At 39.9% G+C, this 12,700-nt stretch overlaps 1 protein-coding gene across 1 annotated transcript in view; it reads left to right on the forward strand.

The window, feature by feature from the left end:
- The first annotated feature begins 443 nt into the window (after window positions 1–443).
- Window positions 444–12,700, forward strand: part of LOC114031870 (vesicle-associated membrane protein-associated protein A) — a 49,645-nt gene continuing 37,388 nt past the window's right edge. Inside the window, exon 1 of the mRNA XM_027847055.1 lies at window positions 444–799. Within this exon, the coding sequence (XP_027702856.1) occupies window positions 721–799 (79 nt within the window). The 5' untranslated portion in view covers window positions 444–720. The remainder of the gene's footprint in view (window positions 800–12,700) is intronic.

Raw genomic sequence — 12,700 nt, forward strand, 5'->3', positions numbered from 1 at the left:
ATTCTGCCCGCCTGGCATGTTGCATGCTGGGAGCTGTAGTTTCGGAAGGCGCTTGCCTCAAGTCGTTTCCCTCGTATCCCTTCCTCAGCCCAAACCCTAGAAGGTGCCACCTCCGTTCTGACTCCCTGATCCTGCGGCTAGGGGAGGGAAGGGACTGCTTCTGAGCACAGGCAGCTTCAGTACTGCGACAATCCCACACCCCCCCCCCCCCCCCCCCCACCTCGCCGCTACATTTCCACTTCCACTGACAGGGTCCCGGCCAGGCTTTCAGGCTGGAAGAAATATATAGAGCACGCGGGAACGCGCAGGCGCGTGAAGGCCCATGCCGCGCTAAGGCTCCAAGGGCGGGGCGGGCGAAGAGGAGGCCCAGGCCGCTGCGGTGGCGCGCACGTCGCACGCAGGGGCGAGTCACGTGGGGCAGCGAGGATCGCAGTGCGCGTGGCCGCGTTGGCTGGTGTGGGGTTGAGTCAGTTGTTAGTGGAGGGGGGGTAAGCGACTGGTCGTCAGACTGCCCGATCCGCTGGCCGAAGCAGGAAGCGAGCGAGCGGTGAGCCCAGGCTGGTGACTGTGCCCTTCTCACAGCCCCGGCGCTTCGCCATTTCTCCCCTCTCCCCCACCTTGAGCTCCTCCCACTCTCCCTCCCCTGGACAATCCCCCCTCCCCCACCCAGGCAAACCGCCGCCTCGGGCGCGCCCCCGCTCCCCCTGCGCTGTCTCTCCGATGGCGGCCGCTGCCGGGGCCATGGCAAAGCACGAGCAGATCCTGCTCCTCGACCCGCCCACAGACCTCAAATTTAAAGGTAGGTAGCGAGGTGGGCCTTGGTGAGGGGAGCGGGGAGAACGAGACCGTCAGCTCCCCCCTTCGGGTCCTTTTCCTCTTTTTTTTTGTGGGGGTGGAGGGTTCGGAGAGGAGGAAGGAGCGTCGCCAGCCCTCGTCTCCCTGTTTCCCATGTTTCTCTCTCCGTTCCCCAGCTCTCTTCTCGTCTTTCTCGTCGTCAGCCTTTCCTCCCTCTCCCCTCCCCCGCCCGTTCACAGTCACACTCAGTTTCACGCGCGCGCACGCCCAGCTTGTGGCGGGGGCTGGGGGGGGGGCGGCGGAGGAGGCCGAGGCCGAGGCCAGGAAAGGCGAGCCGAGCTTGGGGTGCCGGGACCAGGCGCCTTGGCCGCCATCTTGGGATCCCGCCGGGAGGCAGCGGCCCCTTCTCCCTCCCTCAGCCGCCGCCTGCTCCTGACATTCCTTCTCTCCTCCGGGGACTCGTTGGGCTTTTTCCGGGACGGGCGGGGGAGGCGCCCTGGGGGCTCCTGCGGGGCGCGGGGGTGGCGCTGGCGCCGGGGAGCCTTCCCGGACTCTCCGCGCACGGCCGCATGTCCCGGGCTCGCTCGGCCTTCCTGGAGCCGGCTGGAGCCTGGGTCCCCCCGGTGCCCTGTCGTGGGGTCCGCTGGTGCTCGAGTTTACGAGTGCCGGTGGACAGACCTCGGCCGCTCGCCTGAGCTATTGGCTCGGACGTGCCTCTTGGGACGAGGGGAAGAGACGTTCGCGATCTTGGCTACTGTGGTAGGAGGGAGCCGAGCGAATCTCCCACAGATTAGGGGGAGGTTCTGGTGTGGATGATTCTTGACCTCTTGTAAGTAATACACCGCAGGAAAAGAAGTGTATTTTTATTTAGTCTTTACTCTTGGCGTCTTATGTTTCAGACAGAGCTGATTTTTTCCCCCTTCTCTGGTTTTACTTAGTCTTTAGCTTGCTACCTATTTGTCATTTATCGTATTATAGGATTTACAATTCCCACAGAAAGTCAGAAAAGAAAACTTATGAAAACAACTTACTTCAAAGATTTTGTTTTAAAATAATTTTGTACTAGAACCTTTGGTCCTTCCATGCCTTAAATAGGGAGGCAGCATGCTGTTAAAGGACTTGGGATCCTAAGGACCTAGTTGTTATAGGTACCCTATCATAGTTTTTATTGTACTCTTCTATTTAACACCTATGTGAACTTGGACAAGTCACTTAATATAATTTAACTTTCTTTTTCTCATTTGTAAAGTGAGGAAAAAGGATGAGTGTCATTGGACTATATAGTCTTCCTTTTACTTTATGTCTTCGATGCTAAGGTGGTGCTGTTGGCTAGGATTCTTTCAGGCGTTTTTCTGGTAACCTTAGGAGACACGTCTTAACATTTGTGTCTCCATTTACTGCGTTGTGGTCTTGAGCAAATCACTTCAGTGAGCTTACCTTACAGTCTTATTGAGAGCCAAATGTGAAAATACTTGGGGCAGGGACATACAGATGCTAGATATAAATGAACCTAAAGTTGTAAAAATACCTAAAACTATAAATGGACCTAAATTGGGGAGAGTGGGCTGGATTACCTTGAAGGTGGTGTCTTCGGTACTGTTTTCTGTTTGCTATTATTATAGGAATCCAGGTGCTTTTTGGGATATGGAACGTTGTTTAGGGGACTTACTGAATGAATGAAAAAGCATTTATTAAGTATTAACGGTGTCCCAGGCACTGTGCATTAAGATCATGGAATTATATTTCAGGGATTACATCTAAGTCATGACTTACCTTGTTAAATGTTTGAGTCCTATGTCCGTTTTGGGAGTCAGTATGTTAAATTCCACTTGTAGTTTAAAAATTCCACTTAGTTTAAAAAAAAAAGACTTGAAGCATTTCAAAGGGTAAAACAAAACATGATATATCTGTTATATTCTGGGAAGTGTCAGGCCAACAGGAAAACATTTGCTTTCCTGCCAGCAACTTTTCACAGGAAAGTTAATATGGCAAAGTTGCTTTATGTCCAGAAAATTAGTTTTATGAGGCTGTAGTATTAGGATACTATTTCACAACTAGTGGTTGGCTTTTTTACACTGGTTTATTTCCTGTGCTTCTATAGAAAAGTTATGTAAGCAGTTGAGTAAGAGTTTTGTTTCAAGGCAAGCATGAGATTTATTATTGTTTTGAGGAGTTATGGGACACTTGAAAGAATTAGGTTGTGTATATTGTATTCATTCATATGGTTTTAGTTAATTAAAAAAAAAAAAAAGACCTTTCCTGAAAGCCTGAAATTACATCAGTAACCACCTGCTGTTGAAATATTTTGATGTAACTTATAGTGGTGAATGCTTTTGTGTGTGTGGTTTGGTTTTTTTTTTTTTTATACTTTATACTGTTGTTTTGGTAGCCTGCATTTCTGAAATGATATTGACTATGCAAGATAAACAGTCTCTTGTGCGGGCATCAGTCTTGGAAATCTGGGAAATTAGTATTAGGTGAGAAGCTGCCTTGTTGGCAAAGTTGGAGGGTTTCTTATGAGAGAAGTTAGAATGCTGCTACCAGGATAAAGAAAGGGGACCCTCCCCCCAAAGGTGAAAGGCCCTTATATTTTGTGCATTCAAAAATGGATCTGTGCGTCTAATGTAATCACAAATGATTTGAACATTTAGAAGTTATTTTCCAAACTTAGGAAAACAAACATTGTATCTTCACTCCAGTAAAAGAATTAATCATTAAAAATGCCTGTTATTCAGAGTTTGGTTTAACTAGACACCAAGAGAAATAAATAGAGAAAGTCTATTGTCTAGGTTTTGATATACAATCCATAGACTTGGTCCATAGGTACATATATTTTTAGACTGACACTGTAAATAGACCTAAATGAGGAGAATAGGCTAGAGATGTCATATATGTAGTTCTTTTGATAGTCCGAAGTTTCTCTTAACAAAGGCAAATCTTTTTAACTAAAGTATAAGGCAGATAGGTGGCTCAGTGGGTTACAGTACCAGCCTGGAGTTCTTAAGACCTGAGGTCAAATCCTGCCTCAATTACTTCAGGACTGTGTGACCCTGGGCAGGTTACTTAACCTGTTTGCCTTAGTTTTCTCATCTGTAAAATAGGGGTAATAATAGCACTGCCTCTCTGGGTTGCTTTGGGGATCAATGAGTTAGTAATTGTAAAGCACTTAGCACAGTGCCTGACACATAGTAGGCATGTAATAAATGTTAGCTATTTAGAATTCTGGTGATGCTGTGTAACTACACATTATGAAATAAATTTAGTGCTTGTCCAAAGGACAGCAAAGAGGCACATGATTGGCATATCATAAATGAATTATATAGGAGTAAAGTATGCTGTCAGATGTATGATGATCCAGTTATGTAGTGAAAGCGAGAGAAGGTTGACAGACAACCTGAATGCTCATTTGGTATCTCTGCAACTTCAAGAGAAAGAAAGGCATATTGAGTGGACTCCCTGTGGTAAATTTATGCATCTGTATGCATAAAGGATGTTGATTATGAATGGATTGAGATCTGCATCCTTGAGGGCAGTAATACCTACATTGAGATTTTGATGTAGTAGAAAGCTCTGGGAATCATGAATCCTGAATTCAAATTTCTAGCTTTGCAACTTATTCCCTTTGTGATTTTGGGCAAATCACTTAACCTCTTTAGACCTCAGTGTCCTCTTCTTTCCTTCCAACTCAAGATCTCTTATCCTATTGTCCATTGTGAAAATATGGCCATTTATTTATTTAAACATAGATGATCTTTGAACTAATGGTGAGAATTTGAGGGCTATTCAGAAGATTTTTGATGAACTTTTAAAGAAGTTGTAACATTTGATCCCAATTGGGTATGACCTATTTGACTGTTCACTTACAAGTGAGTTATATTCAGATGAGCATATACTTATACATACACCGACCTTATGCAAATAGCCAGCGTATTAGAATATTTAATGGAATGGAAAGGATAAACTGATGAAATACGTGAAATCCCCCAATTTATCTCTTCTGTATTTTAAATAAAATAAAATTTTTAAATACACTTTTTAAATAATGCTATAATTGGAGCTTGAATCATATGAGAAAAAGAAGGATCCATTTCCCTTAGTTTTTATTTTTTTGTGATTCCCCCCAATATTGAGCCCAGTACGTACTTACTCTTCTGCTAGATAATGCTCAGCTCTCTTTGAGCCTTCCCAGTAATTCTTTGAGACTATTCTGTAGCCTCTTGTTGTTCCTGTGTGTGTGTTGACCAGAAACTGGAGACTAATCCCTTATGTAGGGGACTATGTAGGTCTCTTAACTTCTCTGAACCCTAGTTCCTCATCTGTACTTTGGATTAGATGAAACCTGATGTCCTATTCAATTCAAATGTGATCCTGTGAACCATTCTCTACCTGTTTCCTAACCTATTGTAAAATTGAGAGGATTGGATTAAATTATTTTTTAAAAGTTCATTACATTTCTAAAGATCTAAGATCCTATGGCAATTGAGCATGAAAAGGCAGGAAATTTTTTTTTTTTTTGGTATTAAACAGCATAACTCTGGGAATCAAACTTGGGAGAACCTGGTATGACTTTATCAAAGATTAGGATTCAGGTCAAGAGACAGCTGTTTGGCATAGTGGATAGGGTGCTGCAATTGAAGTTAAGATCTGAGTTCAAATCCAGATTCGGAGACTTAATAACTGTGTGGTCTTGGGCAAGTAGTTTAACTGCTTTCTGCCTCATTTTCCCAATCTGTAAAATGGAGGTGATTATAACGCCTACCTCCCAAGATTGTTGTGAGAATAAAATTACGTATTTGTAAAGGAAAAGGGCCTATGTGCCAGGCATGTGCTAAGTACTGGGGGTGCAAAAAAAGACAAAAACAGCTGCTGTTTAAGAGAGGCTCACAGTTTAATGGGGGAGACAACATGCACACATTTATCTACAAATAAACAGGATAAATTTGAAATAATTAACAAAAGGAAGACACAATAAAGGGAAAATGGAAAGTCTTCTTGCACGTGGGAGTTTAACTGAGACTTAAAGTTTTAAGCCAGAAAGCAAAGATGAGAAGGGAGAGCATTCCAGGCATGGAGGATAGCCAGTGAAAATGTCTGGAATTAGGAGATGGAATATTTTGTGTGAGGCACTGCAAGGAGACTAATGTCACTGGATAGATGGTGACAGAGTATGTGGATTTGGTCATTGTTAGCATCCATACATTTTACTTTGCAGAGGAAGCTTAGCCCATGTGACTGTATTTTTATAAATACTTCTTTCTCTAAGTATTTTTCCCCCACCACCTAAAAATGTTTTTCTTTCCTTTTTCTTTTTTTGGAGGCAAGTGAGGTTAAGTTGACTTGCCCAGAGTCATACGACTAGTAAGTGTCTGAGGTCAAATTTGAACTCAGGTCCTCCTGATTCCAGGGCTGGTTCTTTATTCACTGCACCCCCAAAATGGTTTTCTTTAAGCAGAACTTTGTTTTTATTAGAATGATTAAAAGACTGAAATTAATAACATGGGATGGAGAGAAAGTCATCACCCCTTTACCTTTCAAATGTCCTTCCTTTCTTTTCTCTTTGGGCTGGTTGAGCACCCCCTAATGCACTTTGGATGTTACAGCACTGCCTTGCCCTTAATCTGGACCAAAGGTCCTCAATCCCCTTTTCTGATACTTGAGGGAAATATTAAATGTGGTCACAAACTTTCAGTTGCTTGCAAATCATCTTCCTCTCCTTGTTTCTTTCTTTTTTTTTTTTTGATCTCACGAACACATTCAGCTACCTCGATTAAAATGGGGAGGAATTATTGGGCACGAGAACCTTAAAACAGAGAAGCTAAATAATTTTGTCTCTGTTGAGTAACTGACTTAGTACAAGAGAAAAATTTTTTTTTAAATGTGGCGGTGGCTTTGTGTCAGGACTCATGCATTCATAATTTACTTTCTGTTAAAGCAAACATATTGGGAAGTTATAGGAGCAAATAGAGCAGTTTACTTTGAGGGATATTTAAAATTTTTTTGGGAAAAGTGGTAATCTTCTTTGTTAACGTAACAGAATGGTGATTGTAGTTGCAGTTATTTGTCCAGTTTTTGTCCCCAACTAGATTTAAATACTTTTGGCAGGCATCTTCTTTGGTTCCTTCAGGACCTAGCACATCCTAGTTTTTGATGTTTGTTGAGTTGAATGTAAAAAAAAAGTATACTAGGGGCTCTTGGGTATAAATTTTAAAGAGCATAAAGGTGTGGTACCTTCAAACATCCAGTTAGGGAAACGGAAGTTTGCAATTTAAGTTTTCATTTGGAAATCATTAAATCTCTTTATACCATGTATTTCTTCTATTCTCAAGTGACTGATAGCAGCCATTGCTGTCTTTGAACTGTGAAACGGAGGCACCAAGGTTTTAAGTGCGCCTCCCAAGTTTTAAATACTGAAAGAGAGCCTAAAGTGCTAAATTCCTAATCTATTGCTCTGTAATCAGTATTTCTCCTATGTAAAACTTGCTTCCTAATAACATGTTAATATGTTTATATGTGAATAATTTTGTTACTGGAAATGTACGTGGTAGTAGTATGCATGATCTATCTCAAAAATATTTTGGGTACGTTAGGTCTGATATACTCAGGAAAAAAAATAGCTCCCTTGTTTAGTTTTTAAAATGACATTTAGTATTTATAGTAGCAGATTAGTAAAAAACATTATCTCCTGTTTTTTGAACCCCATATTTACATACAACAGTGAATATACATATAGACTGAAATCTAGATGGAAGTCCTTTTTAGGCTTCTATTATGCTGAATCTAAAAGTATGACATTGAATAATGTAGTCTTTCAGGGCTGTGCTGATATTATTAGCGTTTTGCATTACAATGTAGAATAGAAATTGCTGGTACTCAGATTTATTCTTCTGTCTTGAAGGTCTAATATCAGAGCTGGATAGTGCATTTTTGCCTGTTAGTAATTTAAGTCTCTTAACATAAACTGTACATTTCATTCTAGGAATGCTTTGTTGAAGTTATTGCTTTATCTGTTAGGTTGACTTTGGGTAACTCCCCTGGCTCTCTCTCCTTCCCCTCTCGCCCCCATTGTGGATTAGTGTTGAATAGGGTTCTTTTAGACTTCAGAACTACAGGGAAGAACACTTTTTTTAACTTAACAAAATAATACCTTAGAATCATAGGATTTTTGGAGTTGAAGGGACTTTAAGATCCTCAGTTCATCAGTTCTCACACTTTTTGGTTTTAGAAGAATCACTTTATACTCTTAAAAATTATTGAGAACCTTAAAGAGCTTTTGGTTATGTGGGTTATAGCTATTGATATTTTCTATATTGGAATTGAAAATGATAATTTAAAAATTATTTTATCATTTAAAATAATAAGCCTGTTACATGTCAATATAAATAGCATTTTAATGAAAAAATAAAACTTCAGATTAAAAAAGCGTTTAGTGAGAAGTGGAATTGTTTGACATATTTTTGCAAATCTCTTTAATGTTATCTGCTTGGTTATTCAGTTCTTTGTGATATGTTGGTTTGGTTGAAGTATATGAAGAACATTTGGCTTCACATAGATACTAGATAGTTAGACAAGGAAGTATTTTAATAGTAAAAAATGCTTCGTATCATTAGCAAAATTGTTTTGACTTTAGGGTCTTGGTGACCTCCCAGAGATCCTAGGATCACATTTTGAGAACCCCTGCTCTAGTCTAGTCATTTTACGAATGAGGAGACAGTACCAGGGAGGTTCAATAAATGACTTGTGTAGTCATGTGGTGAGTTAATGGAAGACCTGAGAGTAGAAGGCCTGTTTCCTGATTCATTGCCAAATATTCTTTCCACTACACAACATTGACCCCTCATCCTGCATCTTTAAAAAAAAAAAAAAAAGCACTAGTGGAGAGGATGTTTTGTAAGAAGTTATTAGTTGATATTTGGCTGAAGATGATGCTATTAACAAATCTTTTGTGTATACCAGCTGTTTGAATCTTAGTTGCTTGACTCTATTCAGCCCTGTAGGAGGGTCTAGTTGGTAAAATGAGATATGATGCTGAAATATTTTAATAATTCAGCTATTTTGAAATATGTCATAATAATAAAGGTTAAATTACTTTAATTTTATGATCTGTAGTAGCAGGCACTTAATAAATAATTGCTGGTGATAATGGGTTTATTGGATTTGGGACAGTGGGACTGAATAAGGAAATCAAATTGTTCTTAGCTATAGAAACCAAAGTAAAATAGTAATTGGAGTCTTAACTGTAATTCTGTTCATTTATTCTCTCTCTCTCTCTCTCCAAAGCAAAGACATTTAATGAAATAATATAGTAAAAAAATAATTTTCCCCTTAAACTTATACATAATTATCAATGTGAAGTATGGATACATGTCGAGCAAATGCATAGAGGGGCACAGATGTGGCCAGAAAAAAACATATATGGAGCAGCTTATACCTCTGACATCGCGAGGCAGTCATATCTCGTGGTGTATTGTCACACTGCTCCCTCCAGGCCTGCTGTGTGTGGTCTCTGCCAGGCAAGTAGTTTATACATATTCTGCATCAGATACTGCTTTGTTGGATGCATTGTCTTTAATGGACAGTACTGTGCCAGAAACTGTTCTGCTATATACAGTGTCTCTACTAGATGTGTAGTTTCTTTTTCTTTTTTTAATCTTTTTTTAATTAATTTATTTTGATTTATCAACAATCACTTCCATAAGCCTTTGAGTTTTAAATTTTTCTTCCCCTCCCTCCCTACCTCCCTCTCCAAGATGACTTGCAATCTGATATAGGCTATACATATACATTCCTATTAAACATTTTCACATTAGTGATGTTGTAAGGAAGAATTAGAACCAACAGGAGGAACTTCAGGAAAGAGAAAACAAAACAACAAGGAAAAAAAAGAGCAAATAGTATGCTTAGATCTGCATTCAAACTCCATAGTTCGTTCTTTGAATGTGGATAGCATTTTCCATCATGAGACCTTTGGCAGTGTCTTAGATCGCATTGCTGAAAAGGGACAAGTCTATCAACGTTAGTTGGATGTGTAGTTTTAACTGACTGTAGGCAGGTGCGTGATTCTGGAGCTTCTCCCTGCTTCTACCTTCTGGTGCAACTGGAGTTCTTGGTTATTGTGCTCTTTCTTTCTCATGAGAAGAGTGGGCTCTGCCATGCTCTTTTAGATTCAAGCTGTAATACTTTTTATATTTTAATAGCTTTTTGAAAAGTGGCTGGGCTTAGCTGAGAATCAGCAAAAGTCTTCTCCTAAGGCAGAAAAAGTCTTCCTCCATTTCCCTCCCAAAGGAGTAGGCTTTTTAATTTCTTTTGAGGCTTATCTAGAAAGCTCTTCCGGACTGTTGGGAAACTCATCAGACAGAGCTGGATTTAATGCTGTTCTCAAGTTTTGGAATAGGCTCCAATGTGGTGGCTGTTAACACAAGATAGAAATATGCTTTACAAGTGAAACCTACTTTAATGAAATCATTTTAGTGGTATAGATAACACCTCCATTCCTCTGTCCTATGTTAAATAGAACTTTATGCTTAATATCACTTTTGGTGAATAACACTATATTGAAGTTCCATGAAATATGGTTATTATAGAAGTGCTGAATAAATCAACATTCACATTAGTTTAAAAATTCTCATTGAAAGTTGTAAGGATAAATGTTTGAATGTACAATTTAAATTTATTTTGAATACTTTTTCAATGATTTGGCAGATAATTTAGAAAATATTTTGTGATGATGACCTAAGGGGGGAGACATTTTCTTGTGAATGTTTTTCAATCTTTTTCAAACTTGCTAAGACACCAGAGGACCTGTGCACTCAAGGGGACATCTCATTTCCATTTCTTATATTTTGTATTTGGTACCTCCAGAACTTAGTACTTTCACATAAGTTCTTAAGGAATTATCTTTCATTCATCCTTTTTCTCTTTATGACTTCACAGTTTCTCCATTTCCTTTTCCAGTTATGTCTTTCTGTGGGTCTCTATCTCATCTCTATGTATACATGTTCAGTTGTTTCAGTCATGTGTGACTCTTTTGTCAAACAAAACCCCATTTGGATTTTTGTGGCAAAGATGCTGGAATGGTTGGCCATGTCCTTCAGTTCATTTTACAGATGAGGAAGCTGACCAGACAGGGTTAAGTGACTTGCCCAGGGTCCCACAGTAAGTGCGACCAGATTCAAAGTGACCAGATTCAAACCAGCCCTGGCACTCTATCCCCTGCACCACAGCTGCCCTTCTTAAATACATACTATCTGTACCTGCTTAAAGTTGAGTCAATACTGAACTTCCAATGAGATCTGCTTTAGTCACTGCTTGTTTTAGTTGAAGAAAGAAAAGCCCACCTGTTTAGATATTTAATGTGAAAATGGGAAAGAAGGGAAAAAGAAGTAGTAAATAATAAATTTTGTGTATAACATGCATGTAATGTATGGAATTGAAAATTAATACCCCACTTTATTTTGAATTATTTTACTACATATTGATAATCAGGTTTCTATGTATTAGTTACTTTCCTTTATTGTGTGAGCTTGAACTCCCTCTGAATTCCTTAAACTTGTAGCTGTTAATTCCCTGTTTGTAACACAAGCCACACTCCACCCATTAAGTTCCCTTCTTCAGGACTTTCCAGACACAAAATTCTAATCTGTATTCTAATCCGTGAGAAATTAATAACATGTAAAACTTCAAGTTCCCTGTTCTCCCTCAGGAATCATCAACTACAGAACTTTCCAGAAGATGTTAGTCCACCTTGTGATAAACTGATGTAACTTGGGGTTAGTAACTTTAGCATTGACCAGTCAGACATGAGATACACCTTTGTTATGCCATATTGATGTCACTGTTTATTTTTGGGTTCCTCTGTATGACTATAAAAGAGCTGAGTGGATTGTCAGATGTGTCCTTGGCTACTGAGGAGCCTTGGATCCTTTTTATTGGTAATTGCTAGCCTTGCTAATAAATAAATTGGACCTGCTTGGAACTGTATTACCTCAGTTTCTTTTTAGTGCAGATTTTTTATCAGGACATTTGGCAACCATGGCAGGGACCCTTAAACACTCCCGCACCCCCAGCCTTGTGGAGGAACTTCTTAGAGCACTCTGGTGACTTGACTGAGAAACTTTTTTGTGAGGGACCACCCTGGAGGTTGACTCCCCCTCAGGTTTGACCCAATTCTTCTGAGCTAAAATGGGATTAAACTCAATTCTTTTAAATGAGTTCAGGAATCTAGTAGTAGCCTACTTGTGGGAACTCCTCCTGAGAATTATCTTAGGGGAATAATAGGAAATCTTTTCAGAAAGATTTAGAGGGACCAGGGGGATCCCCTTCCTCTAGTAGTAGTGGTCTCCACACTATTAGAAGGACTGAATAAGCCTTCACTATTACTTAATCCTCTTGGGAGTGCATTCCCAGGGCATTATCGTATTCCCTTCATGAGGATTCTCTTGGTAGACATCTCGGATAATTTCCAAAGACAGCATTCCTTTTTAAAGGTTTGCTGGGGCTGAGACACTCTCCTTTGGAACTCCTCAGGAGAGTTACTGGGTTATGGGGTCTAATAATAGCAATACAAAGAAGAATGCTATTTGACAATAAGAATGAGAGAGCAGAAGCATACTACTAAAAATTGAGTGAAATTTGAAACTGTAAAATATATTCTAAATCACAACTTTCCATTTAGAAAGAGATAAGTAAGAATAGAGATCTGCACATTGGTCTCAGTAAACCCCAAACTTAACTTAAAGGAAAGGACTTTTAACTGCAGATTAAAGCCACTCTTAAGAAGTGTAGAGTTTTAAAACAACCCTCAGGAACCTACTTTCGCAAAATTAAATTTTGAGAGGGAGGATAAACTTGATCAAAGATACTTCATTTCTCTGCTCCGAATTTTCAAGCTATAGTTTAAGGCACTGAC

Source organism: Vombatus ursinus, unplaced genomic scaffold, assembly GCF_900497805.2.
Source record: "Vombatus ursinus unplaced genomic scaffold, bare-nosed wombat genome assembly UNPS02015255.1, whole genome shotgun sequence".
NCBI classification, from domain to species: Eukaryota; Metazoa; Chordata; class Mammalia; order Diprotodontia; family Vombatidae; genus Vombatus; species Vombatus ursinus.